Raw genomic sequence first — 20,524 nt, 5'->3', positions numbered from 1 at the left:
GTCACGTGCTGCTCGTCTTCAGCTCCCCCCCCCCCAGTGGCCTCAGCTCGCGCTTCCCTGTGCTCTCCGCACCTGTCTTACGTCACACTTAAAAGCACGCTGTCCTGCGTCAGCCAATCCTGAGCTGCGGGGGGCGTGTTCCAATTAATCACAGCTGTCGCTCATCGTGTTGATTCTCAGTCCATAACATGCAACACAACAAGACAAATCCTAAAAAGAATAGTTACTCCGTAAAAACACAAAGTATAAAGCAGAAATAAAAACCAAATGTAAAATATATATAAGTACTGATAAAACTCAAACAATTCTAAATTAAAACATGCAAATGTTTGGATTGAACACTGTTTTAAAAGAATGTCCCACTCTGACATCTGCAATTGATGGGGACACAAAACATCAGCAAACAACATGATTTTCTAAATAAATACAGATTAGTTTTTAATAAAGAATTGGTAAATAAATCATTACTTACTGACAATCAGAGCAGATCAGATATGGGCTTGTTAGGGCAGAAATACAAATACTATGTTGGTGCTATTAAATTAGAACATACAGTAAAGAAAATAATATATATATATATAAATGGAATTCATGAATTATTATTATTTTTAATTATTTCCTTTAGAACATACAGTAAAGAAAATAATATATATATATATATATAAAAATAAATGGAATTCATGAATTATTATTATTTTTAATTATTTCCTTTAGAACATACAGTAAAAAAGAAAAGGAAAATATATGTTATTTTGTTATATTTTATGTTTACTGTATGTTCTAAAGGAAATAATTAATAATAATAATTCATGAATTCCATTTATATATATATATATATATATATATATATATATATATACATACATAAAGAGCCTATATATATTTATTTATTTATTTGTTACTGTATGTTCTAATTGAAACATGGCTGGAAGTTTGTGAAATCATAAAAACACTAGCCAGTTGTTTGCTCTTATATGTACTGTAGCATACTTTCGTAAGTACAATTTCATTTTGAGGACTTAAAGAATAAAGTGAAATCTTTATTTTACATTTGCACGCTGCCAGTCTGTTGTGTTGTGATTTGTAGCTATGTTTCATTTCATAGCTATCTATTAAATTACATTTCAAACACTGGAATAAAAGGAACTGTAGCAATTAATGTAGATATGAGAAGTGTTAATGCTATTCCAGATTGAAGATGATTCAAGGAGTTTATTGTCACTCCGGTAGGTTAATTGTGAAAATCTTTCCCTGGGAGTCTCCAATAAATAATAAATATAAAATACGTATATAAAAATGTAATATAATAACAAAAACTAAGAAAAGTATATATACATGCATTAAAGAAGGGCGATTGCACAAGGCACCCCAGTGTTAAAAGTGTGGACACGCCACTGCACTCTGTAGGCTTCCCCTGTACCGCAGTGTCGTCCTGCCGCCCTATCCGACAAAGAGAGCTGCAGTACTGCAAAGTGTGAGGGGAGAGCGAGGAGGGGAGGGAGGGGGGGTACCGCACTGTCGTTACGAGTCCAAGTGGAGCAGGAGGAGAGACGCATTATTGCAGTAGCCTACACACAGCCGAAACTACCGCACTTCACACAAGACGCACATCCGTCCGCGCAGGGAGAACGTGAGACAGAGAGGTAGGGGGTGACAACAATCAAAGAGAGACAACTGATTTCTCATGACTGGACTTTTCTTCCTTTAATTTTGAAATTGCACGCATTTTGCCAGTAGCTTTTTAGAAGAGGCAACTCAACAACCAGCACAGCCAATCAGCGCTGCCTCTCAGCATCCAGGAGCAGCTCTGCAAAGACTCGGCATCACTCGGAGGAGCTGCATGCAGCCCTGCAGGAATATAAACCTCCGTGGATTTCTCTTAAATGGATTATAATTTAGAAGTACTTTTCTCTTGAGCTCGCATCGCTCCGCTTCACTTCCTGCTCGCCAGTCCAGTCACACAGTGAATTCTCGCCCGGCCCGTTTACGTGTCTCGGTATATTGCGGTACTTTGACTTGCAGTATAAATGCATCGCTAGAAGATCGGCTCCACTGCGCAAAGACCCTCCGCCTCTGTTTACTGTCCGCGCGGCACTTTACTCGCTTTGCTAATTGAACATTTTGACTTTCGTTTGGACCAGTTCCGAGAAATTCTTGTCTTGTTTTTTTTTCCCTGTGATCTTGCTGTTTTTGCTTCTTCTTCTCCTTCTTCTTCTTCTTCTTCTTCTTCTTCCTCTTCTTCTTCTCGTGTTGTACTTCAGACCCTCCCTCTCCACCTCACAGCCCTCACCCCTCCTCCGCTGCCCGTGAGTCAGTTCAAACAGCTGCATAGAAGATGTGAGTATTAATGCGGCTTTTCTGCTGCGCTCTTTTCCCAACACTAACTTTAAAACATATCTCTCGAGATGCTCTGGTTAAATATGTAAACTCAAACCAGCTTATGTCCGTGTATGTTTCCCCCTGCTGTGGGTCGGAAACTGATTTCTTTCAGCTTGATGGATTCTGCTGACGCAAGTGAAATTTTCCGTCACACCATCACTAAATTATGTATTCAGGGGTTGGATGCTGCCACTGTAAAGCCTTGGGTAGAGTTCAATTGAGAGGGTTTTTTTAAAGGATAATTTGACACTACAGATTGAAAAAGAAAATAGATGTGTTACACAGCATCTCGCGGGTCAGAGGGTTTGAGGTCACCACCATCACCTGCTCATGTCAAATGAATGACGGTCATGACGACATTCTTGTTGCTTGTCTGCTGAATTAATCTGTTGTCCTGCAGTCACTGCGAATTGTATTAAACTGCCCATCATGTTGAGGCAGTGCTCAGTTTCAAACCTCCAGTACCTCCTCTCCCCCCTGCTTTATTAACCCTTTCTGTACGCATCCCTCTCCAGTTTTCCTTCACTGTCCCACCTCTGTAATCCATCACCAGAATTTATCATTCAGCCGGGACCTTCTGTTTATTCCCATCTGTGGCCTGTAGGCTGTTTCATCCCATTGCACCTTTGAAATCCCTAACCCCTTCCATCCTATTTTCTGCATTCCTCACCGTGCATCTCCATTCTCCCGTGCATACTATGCAGTTTTCTCCTTTAGCTCTGTGGTGTCAGTATCCCTCCTCCACAGCTGGCAGATTATCTTAATGTCCTCCTTTACCTCAGAATCTTTTTGTCAGGATTTTCCTTATTATATGCATCAGTCGTCAGAATACCAAAGTGTCCCCTTTACTCCAACTTCAGTTCCTCTTCCTCGTGCTTCTTCTCAGGTCCGCCCCAGATGCTGCTGCCGCCCCCGGTGCTCCAGGAGCCCCCGGAGCAGATGGAGCCCCAGGCGGCGTTCCTCCCGGCCCACCCAACACCTCCAGCAACCGCAGGCTACAGCAGACACAGGCCCAAGTGGAGGAGGTGAGCTGGACCAGGCCAGAGTTTGACGTTACATGCAATGCATCAATAATAAAGCAGTTTAAATATGAAATATCTGGACTGTGTATGCACTGTGCTTATAGTGGACCAGAGACAAACAAGCATGAACAACGGCTTTGTTGTTGCTCCTGTGTTCTGTGGAAAGGCCTGGTCTTATTAATATACAATAATTTAGCTTCGTGTCCTTTAACCACGCTTGTCATCCTCTCTGTCTCTCCTCACAAACCGCTGCCAAATGCTGTCTCATCCTCTCCGCGGTGGGTTAGGTGGTGGACATCATGCGGGTGAATGTGGACAAGGTTTTGGAAAGGGACCAGAAGCTTTCAGAGCTGGATGACAGAGCGGATGCTCTCCAAGCCGGAGCCTCTCAGTTTGAAAGCTGCGCCGCTCAGCTAAAGAACAAGTACTGGTGGAAGAACTGCAAGGTGGGCACATTAAACATATTGTTGTTACTGAAATCAATGTGATGCCAGTCTGAATTAATAATATGCCTTAGTGTATGTGGTGCATAGAGATAGTATGTATACAGAGCTAGTAGTGCGAGTAAGGTCCTCAGAACTGTTCATGCTGAGGTGCACTGAGGCGAACACACACTGTCTGTTCCGGGGATCCTGCTCTCCACACACTGATGTGTTAATGAGCTGCTGTGGGACACTGAGCAGATGCTTTGAGGGAAATAAAGTCTGTTATTGTACAGTTTTCCCTGCAGACTCGAGTGGATTAAATGTTTCGTTTTATAGTTCGGATGTGTTTCTTTTCAGTTTTCAGGCATTGAAAACTGAAATTCCTTTATAGTAAAAGTTTTGTCCTTTCAGATGATGATCATGATGGGTGTCATCGGAGTCATTGTGGTTGGAATACTATTCTGTAAGTGGCATGTTGATACTAATACACATATTGATTTATAAACAGATAAGATTATTAAAAAGTGTCTCAGCAGCAGAGGACATGTGGGAAGAAAAGGCTCATATGGTGTTAGTGTGTCAGAATAAATACTAGATGTAGTACACTAGATATATATACATATATATATATATATATATATATATATATATATATAAGATACAGTGACAGCACCAACATGCTAGTATTTCCGCACTAACAAGCCCATGGCTGGTGTGCTTCTGCTCTGATTGTCCATTATTCTTGACTTTGAATTACAGTAAATGTTATAATATAGATTTCTTTATTGAAAACAAACCTGTAAGGAGAGCTCAGCTGTATACGTGATGTACTGCCACATCCATTAGACTAATGACTTCCCCTCCCTCTCTCCTTCCTTCGCAGTGTACTTCTTCTACTGAGCTCTGCCCATCAGTACCGATGGATATGGACTTGAGAAAGATATGAGAGGGAAAGAGAAAAAAATAAAAAGATACCCAAGCGCCACTCCTCCCCTTTTATCCGTCCTCTCTTCACAGTCTTCCATCAAACCATCTCGCACTTATACGTGACAGTAGTGTTTATAGGTGTCTCCGCTCTGCGCCCCCCCCTCTCCCTCCCTTCTTGTTGCTTTCTTCCACTGCTTTGGTGTCCTGTCTCTGCACCTCATGTATTATTGAAGGACGCAGCGGGCGGAGTGGATGGAAGAAAGGAAAATGGAAGGAGGGAGAGAGAAAATTCTTGTGACACGGGAACACACGGGGCTCAGTCCTCTGAACGGGGCTGTGAGAGGGGGAGCGTGCAGATGGTGAGATTGAACAAGAGTTTGCAGTCCCTTCCTCCCCAGATACGCCAAAGCTTCTTCATATTACCTTTTTTGAGAGTCCTACATTTGTAAGTTGAAACTGACTTGCCTAACTAACACACTGCTTCTCTCACAACTTCTACCATTATTGCTACTTACTAACACAAGGTCATTTTAGATTAAGATTAGAAACATTTTTGTTGTACGTGCGTGTGTTTGTGTGTGTGTGTGTGTGTGTATTTGTGATCCAAAGCATTGTAGCCATTAGCTTTTTTCTGAGTTTAGCTGATAGGGTTTTATTAGTAACTTTTTCCTTTCCTTTCCTGCCAAACTTTCTGCAACGTTCAGTAACGACAATGAGAGAAAAAAAATGTGAAAAAGAGACTGAGAGTATAAGGAACGGAAGAAGGGATTCTGGGAAATGTAGTGAGCATTCCCCCCCCCCCAAAAAAAACAAAAACTTTAGGATTTCAAATTCTGGACTGATAAGCAATTATTGAAGAAGTAGTTGTGCTTCATTTCACCCCGGTTGTTGTACCACAGGTGGAGGAATAGTCGTGTTATTCTACGTGGCGTAGTGATACGCGCAGCAGCCACTAACAGACAATCTGCTGTACACATGAGCACGAGGAAGGTCTCTTAACTCTGACATGGACACAGCCACAGACAGATGAATGTGTCGTGTCACATTAAAAATAAAACTGGTACAAAACGACAACTTGTTTTGGAAGTTGTGCAGAAAAAAAAAACATTTTTGTTTAAGTTGACCTTCAAAAAGCAGGATAATGGGGGAAAGGACATTATTTAGAAACCCAGATCCACCCTCCCCCCCCCCCCCTCACATAAAAACAGACTCCCCTGCAGTAAATGCAAAATGAGGTGTTTGTTTCTAACTTGCATGGCAAACCGTGTCCATAGTTTTGCCTATTTGTGTGATCTGTGTATCTGCCATTTCTAATCTAACTGCCGATTGTACATTTTCTTTTGTTAGTGGTTTAAACGACCTGTGTATAATGTCTTTCTGATCTGATAATTACTGCTTATGCAATGCAATGATGCTCAAGAGTTTGCTAAATTCGATTAATTTGAGTTGCTTTTGAGAGAAGAATTATATTCTGAGACTGCAAACAACTGCTACTATAGTGATCTGTTAAAACATGTAGTATTGTATGGATTGAACAATAGTACACTTATGTCAGATTATGCTCCTGAAGATGTGTTTATAAATTCTTCAGGTTTTTCGGGGGTCATTGGACATAAAAGAAAAGTTAATGTTCCTCTCTTCGGACCGAATGAAGATGCATAATTGTAGCAGCTAGTTATAACTATCTGATGATATTGTGCAACAATATTATTAGGTTATTACCACATGAGATATGAGAACATGTTTTGTGATTTACAACCGGAAAATGCAGTAAGATGATGCAACTGGATTTGCGAAAACAAATGCATGCTTACCACTTTTGCTGATGCCAATAAATAAATCATCAACAGAACTGAGTGCTGACCTTTGAAATGTTCTCTTCACATATTGAGCTGTTGTTTTTCCACAATCCACTAAGTGATGCTCCAGCTTTCTTATTACAAAGTAGAGCTTCGGTTTCCAGACGTTATGCAAAACAATGTACCGATATTGAGTCACAAACACTTATCACAATGTCATTATCACGCACAACAACATAGAAACAAACACATAAAAGGTAACAGAACAAAGCGCCGAACATCCAGAGCTCCCTCGTTACGCTCCGTGAGAGCTTTAAGGTTCTGTGTTGTTTCTGACAGTCGTGTTTACAATGAGTCACATATTCAAACACAGTGTGCACCGTAACGACCGGCAGCTCAGAGAGAGGGGGAGGTTACAAGTTCTCTGCTGAGAACTCCCTCGTCATTCGGCGTGCATCCTCCTCCCTCGTCGTTCCTCCTCCAGCCACTCCTGCTCCTTCTCCTTTCAGATTCGGCTTTAGACTTTCTGTGGCCTGATGTCTAAAGCAGAATCTACAGGAGAAGGAGCAGGAGTGGCTGCAGGATAAGTATTCCTTCCTTCAGGCCACAGAAAGTGCTTCAGGCTTTAGAAAGTCTAAAGCAGCCTGAAGGAGGGAAGACTTCTCCTCCAGCCACTGGAGATATCTGATCTTCAGCTGCTGCTCAGCCTCCTTCAGAGCAACTGTGAGCTGACTACTCTTATCTTTCTCTTCATCCAGTTGAGGCAGACAGGAAGCTCAATAAACCCAAATAGCATTTAATAACTTAATCCAGTCTTATTGTATGTTTATGTGTTAATGCCTCGTGTTTTCCCAAAGCTGCTCTTCTTGACTTTTATGGGCAACAGCATAAAAAACACATACCTTACTTAAATGTTCATTTGCTTTCAAATAAAATGTGTGAGGACCAGTAATATAACATTTGGAGAAGCGGAGTGGCTCACATGCAAGCTTACTGCAAACTGCAGAAAGTAACGAGAGTAAATGCTGAGTACGTTGTGTTTCCCACAGCTCTCGACATGCAAAACACAAGTCAGTGTGGGAGAAATAACAAAACTTCTTTGTGTAATTTAAGTGTGAACTTTGCACGAAAGTATAGTTTGGGATTTAAGATTTAATATGTTGCAGGCTACAGAAACACACACTCCAGATGTGTTTACTGCAACCTCACAGTAAACACCAAACAACAATACAGCAAACGTATAAAGCAAATGAATTATACAGTTAGATATTCAAATGAAGTTATTTCACCCAAAGTGCACCTTTGTGTTCAGGTGAAGCCAAGAAGAGTTAACAGAACCAGTGATGGCTTCTCATCAGTAGTAATTTACAGACTCACAGATGACACAAAGGAAGTCTCTCAGTTTAAAATCCAGATTATCTGCCTACAAAGTTATCTCATGACCTGGTAGAAGAAAAGCACAGTGATGATCAGGAATCCCAGAACCCACCCGTAGGAGCCTGGAGAGAAACAGACACAGAGCAGGTTTCATACATTAAGCACAAAGTACAACATGAAAACTGCATTTTTGCATTTTCTATCAGTGAAAAAGGACCATACAGACACGAGAGTGGGATAGATCTTCTGAGCTAACTCTCGGCAACGAAGCGCTTTTCCCAAATGGTCAAACTGCTCCTTTAAAAACAGAGTTTAAGTTACTACGAGGATCTTTAAACTGGGTATGAAACCGTCTTACTTTAATACTGATGCCTCTACATGACCGACAGCAAGAAGAGTGGCTATTTCAATATACTTTTTCTTAATCAACCAATTAATGCAGGTTCCCGAGAAACTGCTTCATCTCAGGAGCCACCGAGAGCAACCAGCACACCCGAGAACCAGAACCGGGACTGAGCGGGGCAGGCTGTCAGACCCCGCTGCAGTAGAACGAGAGGTTTTCTAAAGGCACTCTGGTGCTCGGAAACACTACTGCTTTTGTCCACAGGGACCGCCACACAAAGTTCCTCGTAGTAACTTTAAACAACACAACAAAGGCCACACAATAATACCTGCTTCTGGACGTTCTACCACCAGACTGAGAGAGAGAGGAGCGTCCAGGGCTCGGTGGGACACCCTGCAGGTGATCTTCGTCCCAGGGGAGACACCGGAGGGCACAGTGAGGTGAGACGACAGGGAATAAGACCTGTCAGCGTGCTGCCGATGGCTGGAGAGAGAGCCCTGATCTGGAAGCACTGTGGGCTCTGTGTCCGTCGGAGAGAAGGATAACCACTCGATCTGGAAGTCAGGACAAAGCAGAGAATTATGACCTGTGAGTCAACCAAACTGTATAATCATAATAATATCAATAAACTTTATTTATATAGCTTTCCAACACAGTTACAAAAAGATCTGTTTTAGGAAGCACCTTTCATACAGAGCAGTGGAATTCAATTAGCTTAAGAGCTGACTGAATGTAAGACTAATACAAAATATGGAAATGTAATAATATTTAATAAAATAAAATAAAAATAGTGTGGGGAGTAAAACATTTCAAGACACAAATACATTAAAATAATGAACAATACAAATAAATAAAATTGCCTTAAAATATTCTAATGAAAAGCCAGAAAGACATTTAAAGAAATCAGCTGCTCTCACGTCTTTCAACAACTAAAGTGAGATTTACACAAATCCATCAAATGAACACATATATAATGTAGGCGTTACTTATTAGTTTGTTTGTTTTATCAATAATTATTAGTATTTATTTTGAGTGTTTAATTAATATAGATGCTTCATTTATTTATTTAGTATTTTCCTTGCTAGTTATTAATCCAGTTATTCTTTTGCTGCTTGTTTATTAGGTTGACTTTGTATAAATTGGGCAGAAATAGGCCCCTCAGATTATATAACAATAAAGTTAATAACTAAAGATTGAATGTCTTGCTAAGTTGTTCAGAGGCAGGAAATGGAAGACACAGACGGCAGGTTACCAACTACATTTAACAGCATACTAGTTACACACCTGAGCATCCAGCGGGTAGTACTTAGTGCAGTGGCAGCTCAACGTCTGGACCGAGTTCGTCTTCAACACCAACTTCTCCTGCGAGAGTGAAATGTGAGGAGGTTCTGAAACACAGAGCAACAGAGCAAGAATTGAAAAACAGTGTTTTTTTCTCTTCTGAATTGAGAGAATAAGTTTAAACTTACGAACAACGTGGAGTTGAACGACCTGCTGGGCGTGGAAAGCACCAACACTGACAGTACAGATGTAGGTCCCCACGTCCGAAACCTTCAGCTCGGTCAGAGTCACGGAGGCGTTACCTTGACCAACGACCTCGGAGGCCTTCATGCTGGAGCCCCTCCTCTCTGCATGCACTGACGACAGAAAACCAAACAGGGATTGACAAAACAATCTCAACTCAAGGTCCACTTTCCTGCTTGTTCTGCAGCATTTAGTTGGACACACTGTGCTCTTCTTGTCCGCGCTCACTTGTGTGTTCTTTGTGCCGTTTTCTCACATTCAGCCACGGCTGTTCGTCTACACAGCTCCAGAGGTTGCGGTCTAACGAGTTACATAACTGTGTATGACCCATTTCTTATGTGATGAGTTCATTCATAAAGTAACCGCACAAACTGATGAAACAAAAAACTATAATTACGAAGATCATAAAATCTAATAAATAGTGTATAACTCAGTTACATCATCCATGTAGTCGGTATTGTGGTTCAACAACTTATTTCTTGATGTAACATCTTGATCATTTCGAGCGATACGATTTCTTTAATGCTTTTACTTTCCCTCCACATGTTTTGTTTACCCCCTGAGGTGATTGGGAAAACATTGTCCTCCACTAAAAATAGGCCTTCGGAGCTAATTTGCGTTTATTTATTCATGAACTTCCACTCGACTGAATGCAGTAATGTACCATCCTCAACATCATCAGCGCTGTCGGAGCTACAAGAAGCCGTCTTCAGTTTAAATCCCTCCTGATGCTGGATAGAGCAGAACAACCAGTGCCTGCACTTACCCACTGTGCTCCCTTCTGCATCATCCAGCCTTGTCTTCATTTCAAACACTTTCCACCCTTTTCCCCTGTGCTGCAGTCGCCATTCAACGGCCACTTCCTGCGCTACGGGTATCTCCTGCTGCTTGAAGCCACAGTTGAGGAGCACGTCACCTCTCAGAGGGGCAGATACGGACTTTATGTGGGAAAACACCAGGAATATCACTGAAGGACAGAAAGCAACAGGTGAAATAATGATGTTAATGGAAACAATTCAATGAACAAATTAAACTCTGGATCTCACCCTCAGTCAGAATAGTTCCCGAGCTGCTAAGAGGCAGAGCCAGTTTGTTTTGTGTGAGGGTCGACTGGTCCTTCTCTACCGCCAAAGTTTGCAGAATGAACGCAGTGCTGAACTCAACTCCCTCCACATTGAGAGACACCATGAAATAAGCTGGTTCTGAACTCTCCTGGGATCCATCAGGAGAGTAACGGCTTAGTTCACACATCACCTCCTGCTGGTTGCAGTCCGCATGGAGCAGCACATGTGCATTGGGGATCTCAGGCGATGACACTGGCACAGAGGGAACGATAGAAGTTCAACACAGTTTGTGGTGAAATTACAGCAAACTTTACACGTAAAGAAGGAAGTAAAAGAACCTTTGACTTCTAACAGGATGGCATCTGGGTCAGGGATTGAAGGCGGGACAAACGGAGTGAGTGTTTCAAGTGATTCGTCAGGAGCCACTGCGACATCTTTTAAGACGAGAGTGGCTGGAGTGCGTGTGAAGAGAGCCCCACCTCCCATTCCTCCCATTCCAACTCCCTCCTCCACCAGGGTGCAGGAAAGTACCACATCGACAACACCGTCACCTGAGAAACAAATGTTTCTTACAAGTGTTAACTCACCATCTGCAATGAATGACAACTTTGAACTAAAATAGTGGATTATAACCACCTCTAACTTAATGAAAAGTTCATTTAACATAATCTCAATACATTGAATTGTATCATCATTGTTAACATAATCAGGTAAACAAATACCAAAAGACTACTTTATTTTATTGATCGATTAATTCAAAATAATGTCTTGAAAGTTTCCTGGAACTATTTGGAACAAATTGTTGGCAAAAAGGGTTCTGATCTCTTTTATTTTATTTATTGTTTTGTTTGTTTAGTTGTGTTGAGCTCCATTTAAAACCAATTCATATTAATTCATCAATCATTTATTATTACAAAACGTTTTTCGTTGAATAGTTTTCTTGCCTTTAGACACATTTCATATGTTTGCATGTTAAGATGACCTGCTGTTAGACTTCATCAGCAGTTGGAAGTCTCTATTTTACATATAATTAGTGCCAATTACATCAATGTGAAATGAATACTTCTCTAAAAAGTGTATTACTGAGCTTAATAAATTAAAAGTTAATGTATTGGCACTAATACGTTTATGTGCTGCGCCATTAATATGCCAAATAAAATGCTCTTACCACAAACGCACGTCAGGAAGTATCCAAACAAAATGACTTGAATCATCATTGCGTAGTCCCGTTTCCGTGTTTTTGTAAATTAAGAGTTAAATTAAAGTTTACTGATAGTACAATAAGACAAAGTGAAACAACTGCTAACAACACAAAAGCACCAGCGGACTTTCACTTTTGATTTCAACAACTAACAACAGCTCATTGCATCGCTACAGTCTGCGGATCTTACAGCCTCTTCACATTCAAACCACAGAACTGTACACAAGTTAATATAATATAATAGTAAACATGTGAAGTAGTCCACGAGCTGTTTGGAAGATGCAGCAGTGGAGGAGAGAAAGTGAAAGTGAGCAGACGGGATCGTCCAATGAGAGCGCAGCAGGAAGTGGGTCACGGGTCTCTATGGAAACAAGCGCTGATCACTCGGCAAAGATCGGGTTTTCATGTTTAATGTAAAACAATTACAAAAAGGAGTCTGACATTTGTATCTATACAACATGTGGGATATGATATTTAATGTATGTATTCATTTGTAACTACTCAGATGTATTTCAACATTTTGGTTAAGCTGACGCCACAGTTGGTTAGCTAGCTTAGCATAAAAACTGGAAACAGCTATCGTGGCTCTAAAGTCCAAACAAAATCCTCCTAAAAGCACCTTTAAATCTTAATTTATTAACACTACAAGGCTGCTATATATTTTTCTTTTCATGATCTGTTATTTCTCCTATTAACTTTTATTATAAGTACAATTAATTCAGAGAGACTATGACTATAGACATATGAGGTTGATCAATCCTGAGCGTCATAATCTGGGTTATTATCCAATTCTGAATTCGCAATCATAATATCAATAAATATAGACGCACATAATGAATCAATAACATTAGAAATGAGAAATGCATGTGGCTCTAAGCAGGACACAGTATAAAGACAGACTGCAGGTTGTGATTCATGTGCAGAGGTTTGTTAGTGTTGGTTATTTCTTGTGGAGATCAGGAGATGGAAAGTCAAAAATTATAAAGACTTTCAGTTATAATATAAGAAGATTTATTAAAGATGATATAGATGATATAGATTAAAAATGTCATGAGGTCTGTTCTTGCTTCACCAATCAGACCCCGTTCAGGTAGTTAGTGTCTTGGCCCCTCCTTTAAGTTTAAGTTTTTATCATGACGCCGACATCTTATCCACGCCTCTTCTGTCCCTCGTCTTCTAATTCCTGACTTTTCACCTAGATTGGGGTTAGTTTTCAAGCTACATGGCAGGAACTTAACATTTGTTTATTCATAACAAGGGGAGCATCCTACCTCTCTGCCTGCCTTTTGTTGATGCACTCTAGCCACAACATAACCTCCTTTCTGTTCTCACTTTCCTCTCACTTCTTCCTGGGCAGCCGAGCCAATCGTCTGGCCACTCCCTCAATGCGGGTGGGACCCAGACACCCCTCAAATAAAACCTGTTTGCTATCCTGGCTCCAAAATGGTGGAACGACCTCCCCATTGATGTCAGGTCAGCAGACGGTCTTCACACCTTCTGCAGACTGAAATCTCTCCTGTTTCGACTGCACCACGGCTGTATGCTGCACGTTTGGCTTATTTGAAGCTGTTGTTCTGCACTTAAATGATTACACCTATTGGAAGCTAATGTACTTGCCAGATTCTCGCAGTTCGGAGTTCTAACCTCGTGATTGTTTGTACTTATTGTAAGTCGCTTTGGACAAAAGCATCAGCTAAATAAGCTGTAATTATGTTGTATGTAAAAAAGAAAAAAGTTGACCAATATAACACAGTAGGTCCAATAACTTCATCTCTGTGTAGCTGGAGTTTAAATGGACCTTTAATGTTTGTAATATTTTGCAATGGAATGTATTTCTTTGTCTTAGCAAACATCAATGAATGAAGAATTAATTGTAGAAGAGCAGGGCAAATAATGTCTCAGTAACTTTGACGAACCGAACTACAAGAATGACGAGTAAAACAGTTTCACAAGTTCCAGAGTATATGAGTGGTACTGACTAGGCACTGGAAGAGATTAAGTATTTAGTACTCACAGTATATAGTAGTTCACAGTAATTACCCCCTGCAGTATCTCCCTAGGGTCCACGGAGGTACTGGAGGGGGGGGGGGGGGTCGCTAGACAATTCTTTATATTCAAATATCTTTAAATACACATTAACATGAATCCAACGGATAAATGGAGGCAGAAGACTTTATCTTTCAGTCAGCAGTGCGACAACATATTCATTATCACTGCAGAAAGAATATATTAAGAGCAAGATGAGTTCCCTTTCTTCTTATTTTATTGTTGATGATTTATTTCATCAACATTCTCACATCACATTGTAATTAATAACTGTAAATTTCAGTTTTCCTGCATGGTCTTGTTGATCCAGTCTATGTAATTAGCGACTCTGGTATATACTCCATATTTTCCCGGCCGTCCGCAGCCCTCCCCCCAGCTGGAAATCCCAGCAGCCCAGAAGCTCCCGTTGTCATTCAGGGCGAAGGGGCCTCCACTGTCACCTCTGCAGGCGTCTTTCCCACCTTCAGGGAGTCCGGCACAAATCATGTTATTTGTCAGATATGATGCATCCGCCCTCGGAAATAATGAATTTTTGCATGTCTCCTGATCCACCACAGGAACCTCCACGTAGTTCAGCCTCAAAACTCTATCGCCAAATCCTGACACCAGTCTGAAAAGAAAATGCAGAAGACAGTTATGATGAGAAAAAAAAAAAAAAAAAATAATTATATATATATATATATATATATATATATATATATATATATATATATATATATATATATATATATATATATATATATATATATATATATATATATATATATATATATATATATATATATATATATATATATATATATATATATATATATATATATATATATATATATATATATATATATATATAAAAAGGATTATATAACATGACATGAGAACTTTCAGTTGTTTCTTTACCCCATCATGCCAGTGACATATGTGGCACCCTCTGCTGGCAAACATATTGGCATAATGGATGAGTTGAATGTGATTGGGTCTCGCAGTTTGATCAAAGCAATATCATTGTCTGACCTGATGACATTGTATTCAGGGTGAATGTGGATTGAAGCAACAAACACATGAGAGTCCGTCAGGGTATTAACGTCAGTACGTCCCATGTAAATCTGCAAATCAACAACATAAGAGGAAATAAATGTTAACTCAAAAACATGGAGGCAATGGGCCAGATAACACCTGTAGCAGCACACTTACCTTTATCTGCTCTTTTGATATTGGATTTGCATTATTTACGACTTGAGCTGCAGTCATAATCCAGCGGTCTCCAATCACCATGCCTCCTCCTCCCCATACCTTCAGACTCACGAGCACCTGCCAGGGGATGGTGTTGTCTGGAGCCTCTCTGCCTCCAAGGATCCTCTGAAAGTTGGAGATGAGTGTTGTGGGCTGGCCACAGACTTGAAGAGAAACACATAAATAAGGTTCACACAGACCCAGACTTCATGTTTGAGTTAAAGAGTCGTATAATTTGTATCACAAGGTTTTAAATACCAGGCATGCATGTTGGAGTGACATCACTGTGTTTGGATCTCCACTTTCCATCTCCTTCACAGGTGAAAGTAACTGAAGACAGAGGGAACAAAATAATGAGTTTTATTTTTTTAATTAAGATATATACATTTTTTTCATTTTAATTATGGGCATTGTCCAGGATGGATGACAGTTTATCAAGGGTATATATTAAGCTATATCAAAAATGTTCATTTTAATCATTATATTTTTGTAATAACATATCTCACCGTTTACGCCCCCAGGGAGAGAGTAATATGGTTCATTACAGTAATACATAACAGAAGCGTACTGATCTTGACGGGACAGGACGATCATCCCTCCATTCAGCAAAGGTTCAGGTTCTCCACAGTCCGTTGCTGCAGGAGAACAAAACAAGAACATATTAATATTTTGCCAGTGAAAGAACAAAAATGTCAATGTAGAAATTTTCAGATAAGACAGGAGTCTCACCGTCTTTAGCAACATTTCCAGGAAAAGGACATGATAACCAAACATTAATCACACATCTACAGTTGTAGAATTTGAAGAAGTGCGGGTGGAGCCGCTCAGGAGGCCGGAGCGGAGGCCGGGCAGGATGCGGGCGGAACCGCTCAGGAGGCCGGCGGGGAGGCCGGGCAGGATGCGGGCGGAGCCGCTCAGGAGGCCGGCGGGGAGGCCGTAGGGGTTGCGGGCGCAGCCGCTCAGGAGGCCGGCGCGGAGTCACTGGGGTCTCGACAATCGGTGGGAACTCGGGAGTCAAGGGGAGCGAAGGGGTATCGGGAAGAGAGGGGGACAGAGGGAGCACAGGGTCTGGGGTATCAAGGGACAGAGGGAGCACAGGGTCTGGGGTATCAAGGGACAGAGGGAGCACAGGGTCTGGGGTATCGAGGGACAGAGGGAGCACAGGGGCTGGGGTCTCATGGAAAACAGGAGCACAGGGGCTGGGGTCTCGTGGAACGGAGGGAGCACAGGGGCTGGGGTCTCGTGGAACGGAGGGAGCACAGGGGCTGGGGTCTCGAGGGACGGAGGGAGCACAGGGGCTGGTGTCTCGAGGGGCAGCTGGGGAACAGCTGGGGTCTGCAGCGGTCCGGCATCAACTGGAGCGGATGTCTGCAGAGATCCGGCAGCGGGGACGGGGGTCTGTGGAGGTCCGGCAGCGGGGACGGGGGTCTGCGGAGGTCCGGCAGCGGGAGTCTGCGGAGGTCCGGCAGCGGGAACGGGAGTCTGCGGAGGTCCGGCAGCGGGAACCTGCGGAGGTCCGGCAGCGAAGGTCCGGCAGCGGGAACTGGAGTCTGCGGAGGTCCGGCAGCGGGAACTGGAGTCTGCGGAGGTCCGGCAGCAGAAAATGGAGGCTGTCGTGGCTCAACAGCGGAAACAGGGGGCTTTTGCGGCCCGGCAGCAGGAACAGGAGAGTGTCGCGGCCCGGCAGCAGGAACTGGAGGCTGTCGCGGCTCAACAGCGGAAACAGGGGGCTTTTGCGGCCCGGCAGCAGAAATTGGAGGCTTTCGCGGTCCGGCAGCAGGAACAAGAGGCTGTCACGACCCGGCAGCAGGAACAAGAGGCTGTCACGACCCGGCAGCAGGAACTGGAGGCTGTCGCGGCCCAACAGCAGGAACAGGGGGCTGTTGCGGCCCGGCAGCAGAAACAGGGGGCTGTCGCGGCCAAGTAGCGGAAACAGGGGTCTGCCGTGGTCTGGGTCTCTTGCGCCGAGATCTGGAAGTCCCCTGGAGACTCCGAGGACCTCCCAGGGCCAGGCGAGTGCCCAGAAATGGCTCAGGGATTGGGGTCTTGTGCAGCCCGACAGTAGTAGGAGGCTGCCGCAGCGCGACTGGAAAAGGGGGTTGCCGCAGCTCGGCAAAAGGAAGTTGAGTGAAAGGATCGGCAGGGTTAGGCTGGCAAGGTGGAGTGTCCACAAAATCCTGAAGCCACTCAGTTAAAAGGCTCTTCAACTCTGGCTTCTTAGCAACCTCTTTTCTCGCCAATCCAAGCGCAGCATGTCGTGTCCCCCAACAGGGGTTTCGCTTCCACTCACCAAACATTACAATTAAAGTGTACATTAAATCATAGGTCTCATCGTCCATGACATCAGCTGAGTCCATGTTTCTGGTCAGATCGTACTGTCACGGTATCGAAAAGGTGAGGACTCAAATGCAAGACGGCAGACGAGGAGATTAACAAAAAGAGAGCTTTATTCCAAAAAGCTTACAAAATAACAAAAATACAAAAGGTAAACACTAAACTGAAAAGACAAACCAGGATGACACGGGGAGCACGAGGAAGCACGAGGAAGCACGAGGAGACATCTGCAAGGGTGACACTTAGATGACGATCTGACAAGGAACACTGGGAAAGACAGGGATATATACACACAGACACTAAACGAGGGGAACGAGACACAGCTGGGGAGAGAAGCTAAAAACACACGGGCAAGGTGAACGGACACAGGAGGAACAAATCAACAATCAGAGCGAAAACACACAGACAGGAAGTACAACTAGACTTGACATAAGGGTGAGTGACTTGGACTATCGGCCAAGCCCTCTTTTCCAGCACCTTGGAGTAGACTTTACCAGGGAGGCTGAGAAGTGTGATACCCCTGTAGTTGGCACACAATCTCTGGTCCCCCTTTTTGAACAGGGGAACCACCACCCCGATCTGCCACCACCTAAGCACTGTCCCAGACACCCACGTAATGTTAACGAGGCGTGTCATGGAAGACCTCCATACCCAAATCCACACTCTGGGCCTGGCTCCAGACAGGGCCCCCAGGCTTCCTCCAGGGTCTCTCCCTCTCTTCCTCTATGTTTCGTGGGGTTGTCTTGAATCATTCTTAGTCTGGCCCCTCGCCTGAGACCAATTTGCCTCGGGAGAACCCATCAGGAGCACCAGGCTCCAGACAACACAGTCCTCAGGTTCATAGACACACACACACACCTCTACACCACGTGAAGGTGATGGTTCCCGGAAAGGATCTTCTTGTTCATATGAAAATATGTTATCAACGCCTCCATTGCGCTGTTTGTTTAGAAACAGTTCCTGTGTTGTTGGTGGCTCTGAGAGAAACAGAAAGCATTCTGACAGTGGCGGCAACAAAAATACCACTGAAACACTCGGAGGGAAGGATTATGGGCTTTGAACGATTCCTGGCATGTGATGCCAGCAGTCATGGCGGGTTAAAGGTACACTGTTTTGTATAATTGTTGATATTAATCATACTGACCAACTTGGAAAAGCACCATGTTATTTATTTTTTAAGGTGGAATTTCTCTTCAAGGTTGGAAACATAACGCATTGTAGAGAAGAGGGAAGAGACCAGAAAAGCTGTACCTATTGCCACGTATCTACCAAAGAAGCCAGTGTGCTGTTGTTGCTCTGGATCGGAGGCACTTGCTCGGAATAAGAGAGTCAGACTGGAGCCGTGAGAAAGGATCGGCTCCTTGCCTGGGTAATTTGATGAGTTTTCCTGTCCGCAAAACTTCCCCAAGACGTTTTGATCATCGAGAACCTGAAAAGTTCAGAGTGAAAAGGATATTGTAAGACTAAAGATCATCACGAGGCACTCACTAACACACACAGTTCGGTCTACAGGCAGCTCAAGCGAGATGTCAGTTTTGCTAAACAGCGACCACTGTGGCTAGTGACAACAAGGCTAAATGCTAAGTTGTTGTTTAGCTTTGAGCTAAAGTGTTAAACTAATGTGACAGTAGCACAAGTGGAGCAGGGTCATAAAGTCAGCAAAGTTACTCAGTAATGTGCGTTATATAAACAACATTTAGCTAAAGTTTGCTAACATAGCCTCCAAGAGATTGGTCATGCTAGATCAAGTGTTGTAGCAACAAACTGAGTGTATTGAAAACAATGATACATTGTATAATATTAGGTTTCAAGATGTCTCGGACCATCAGAAAGTCTTCATGGCAGCCCACAGAATCTTTAATATCCAGGTGTGTTAGATACAGCTGCATCTTGTAGCCCTCTGGAGCCCCGTATGTCCATTGACTCAGCGTGCTGGGAGGGTAAGGTCGAGGATACTGGGGCGACTTGACCTCCCCTTGTATTTTAGACTCCAAGCACTCCCTCGCTGACAAACACAGAAACCTGGAATTGTGAGTAAACAGAAAGTGTTTGCAAAGAGAGGACTACTCTAGTTTTTAATGGTCTTTCATGCTTTTAGTTTGTAGAGAGTCCTCTCGACACCTATATGTAATAGTATGAAAGGTTTGCAAAAAATTAATGTTTTGTACATGGAGAATAAAACGCTTTGTAAAATGGTTCAACAATGTCCACTGGTAGAGTTTCTGCAATACTGTTTCTATTCTAGCTGTCCTCGTGCAATCTTGTGAGTCTCGCATTATCTCGTGATCTCACATATCCAGCTGCTCGCAGGGTAACCTGGTCACAGCTGTATTCTCCCCTGTCATACAACACTGTGAGGACATCGACTAAATGGACGTTTTGCACCCACACCACACACACGCACACACCCACACACACACACACACACCACACAACACACACCACCCACACACCACAATTATAGCGTGTATATACTGTAGTAGCTTTTCAAGATAACTTTTCATGAACAATAAAATCCAATGAAACACTGAAAGGTGAAGTGATTCATCTTACCATATAACACAGCAGGTCCACCCCATGTCTGCAATAAGTTGATCTGTGTGTAACTGCAGTTTTAGGCTCAAATGAACCATTAATGTCACACAGGCTGAGGGTTGTAATATTTTGCAATGGAATTTAACCTCCAGGATTTGTTTGTTTTGGCAAAAAAAAGGTACAAAGTGGAGAACAACAGTGTCAACAATGGCTCGATAACACTGACGAATCAAACCAGAAGATTAATGAGTAAAACAGACAAATGTTTAGGAATTAACAATATACAATAGTGCAAGGTATTACAGACGGACAAATACC

At 42.7% G+C, this 20,524-nt stretch overlaps 3 protein-coding genes across 3 annotated transcripts; 1 reads left to right on the top strand and 2 right to left on the bottom strand.

The window, feature by feature from the left end:
- Positions 1–1,598: 1,598 nt before the first annotated feature.
- LOC115005690 (synaptobrevin-like) lies at positions 1,599–6,605 on the top strand. The gene is made up of 6 exons (XM_029427634.1): positions 1,599–1,643; positions 2,262–2,337; positions 3,266–3,404; positions 3,689–3,847; positions 4,238–4,289; positions 4,710–6,605. Coding segments are annotated over exons 2-6 (369 nt in total). The 5' UTR covers positions 1,599–1,643; positions 2,262–2,335; the 3' UTR covers positions 4,727–6,605.
- Positions 6,606–7,647: 1,042 nt separating this feature from the next.
- Positions 7,648–12,351, bottom strand: tapbpl (TAP binding protein like). Its single transcript, XM_029427630.1, has 8 exons — positions 12,029–12,351; positions 11,199–11,411; positions 10,843–11,112; positions 10,563–10,763; positions 9,742–9,909; positions 9,557–9,660; positions 8,601–8,826; positions 7,648–8,051 (listed from the first exon to the last, which is right to left on the bottom strand). Exons 1-8 carry the CDS (start codon positions 12,075–12,077, stop codon positions 7,984–7,986), a joined length of 1,299 nt encoding a protein of 432 aa, XP_029283490.1. The 5' UTR covers positions 12,078–12,351; the 3' UTR covers positions 7,648–7,983.
- A 1,972-nt stretch (positions 12,352–14,323) lies between these two features.
- Positions 14,324–20,250, bottom strand: LOC115005685 (complement C1r-B subcomponent-like). Its single transcript, XM_029427628.1, has 10 exons — positions 20,225–20,250; positions 19,495–19,693; positions 18,923–19,100; positions 17,272–17,423; positions 16,067–16,223; positions 15,844–15,972; positions 15,596–15,667; positions 15,299–15,501; positions 15,005–15,210; positions 14,324–14,717 (listed from the first exon to the last, which is right to left on the bottom strand). The coding sequence occupies exons 1-10, from the start codon at positions 20,248–20,250 to the stop codon at positions 14,387–14,389; spliced, it is 1,653 nt and encodes a 550-aa protein (XP_029283488.1). The 3' UTR covers positions 14,324–14,386.
- Between the last annotated feature and the right edge of the window lie 274 nt (positions 20,251–20,524).

Source organism: Cottoperca gobio, unplaced genomic scaffold (genome assembly GCF_900634415.1).
Source record: "Cottoperca gobio unplaced genomic scaffold, fCotGob3.1 fCotGob3_340arrow_ctg1, whole genome shotgun sequence".
Taxonomy (NCBI): domain Eukaryota; kingdom Metazoa; phylum Chordata; class Actinopteri; order Perciformes; family Bovichtidae; genus Cottoperca; species Cottoperca gobio.
The sequence above is the reverse complement of the archived record's forward strand: the minus strand, read 5'-3'. Positions and strand labels throughout refer to the sequence as shown.

Coding starts and splice junctions, on each gene's coding strand:
- LOC115005685 (XM_029427628.1), bottom strand. CDS start 20,250: ATGGGGTGGACCTGCTGTGTTATATG. Junction 19,101..19,494: donor GCCATGAAGACTTTCTGATG/GTCCGAGACATC, acceptor TGAACTTTTCAG/GTTCTCGATGATCAAAACGT. Junction 15,668..15,843: donor TCTCCCTGGGGGCGTAAACG/GTGAGATATGTT, acceptor CTCTGTCTTCAG/TTACTTTCACCTGTGAAGGA.
- tapbpl (XM_029427630.1), bottom strand. CDS start 12,077: ATGATGATTCAAGTCATTTTGTTTGGATACTTCCTGACGTGCGTTTGT. Junction 11,412..12,028: donor CTTCCTGACGTGCGTTTGTG/GTAAGAGCATTT, acceptor TTTGTTTCTCAG/GTGACGGTGTTGTCGATGTG. Junction 11,113..11,198: donor CATCCTGTTAGAAGTCAAAG/GTTCTTTTACTT, acceptor CCTCTGTGCCAG/TGTCATCGCCTGAGATCCCC.
- LOC115005690 (XM_029427634.1), top strand. Junction 3,405..3,688: donor CACAGGCCCAAGTGGAGGAG/GTGAGCTGGACC, acceptor GCGGTGGGTTAG/GTGGTGGACATCATGCGGGT. Junction 3,848..4,237: donor ACTGGTGGAAGAACTGCAAG/GTGGGCACATTA, acceptor TTGTCCTTTCAG/ATGATGATCATGATGGGTGT.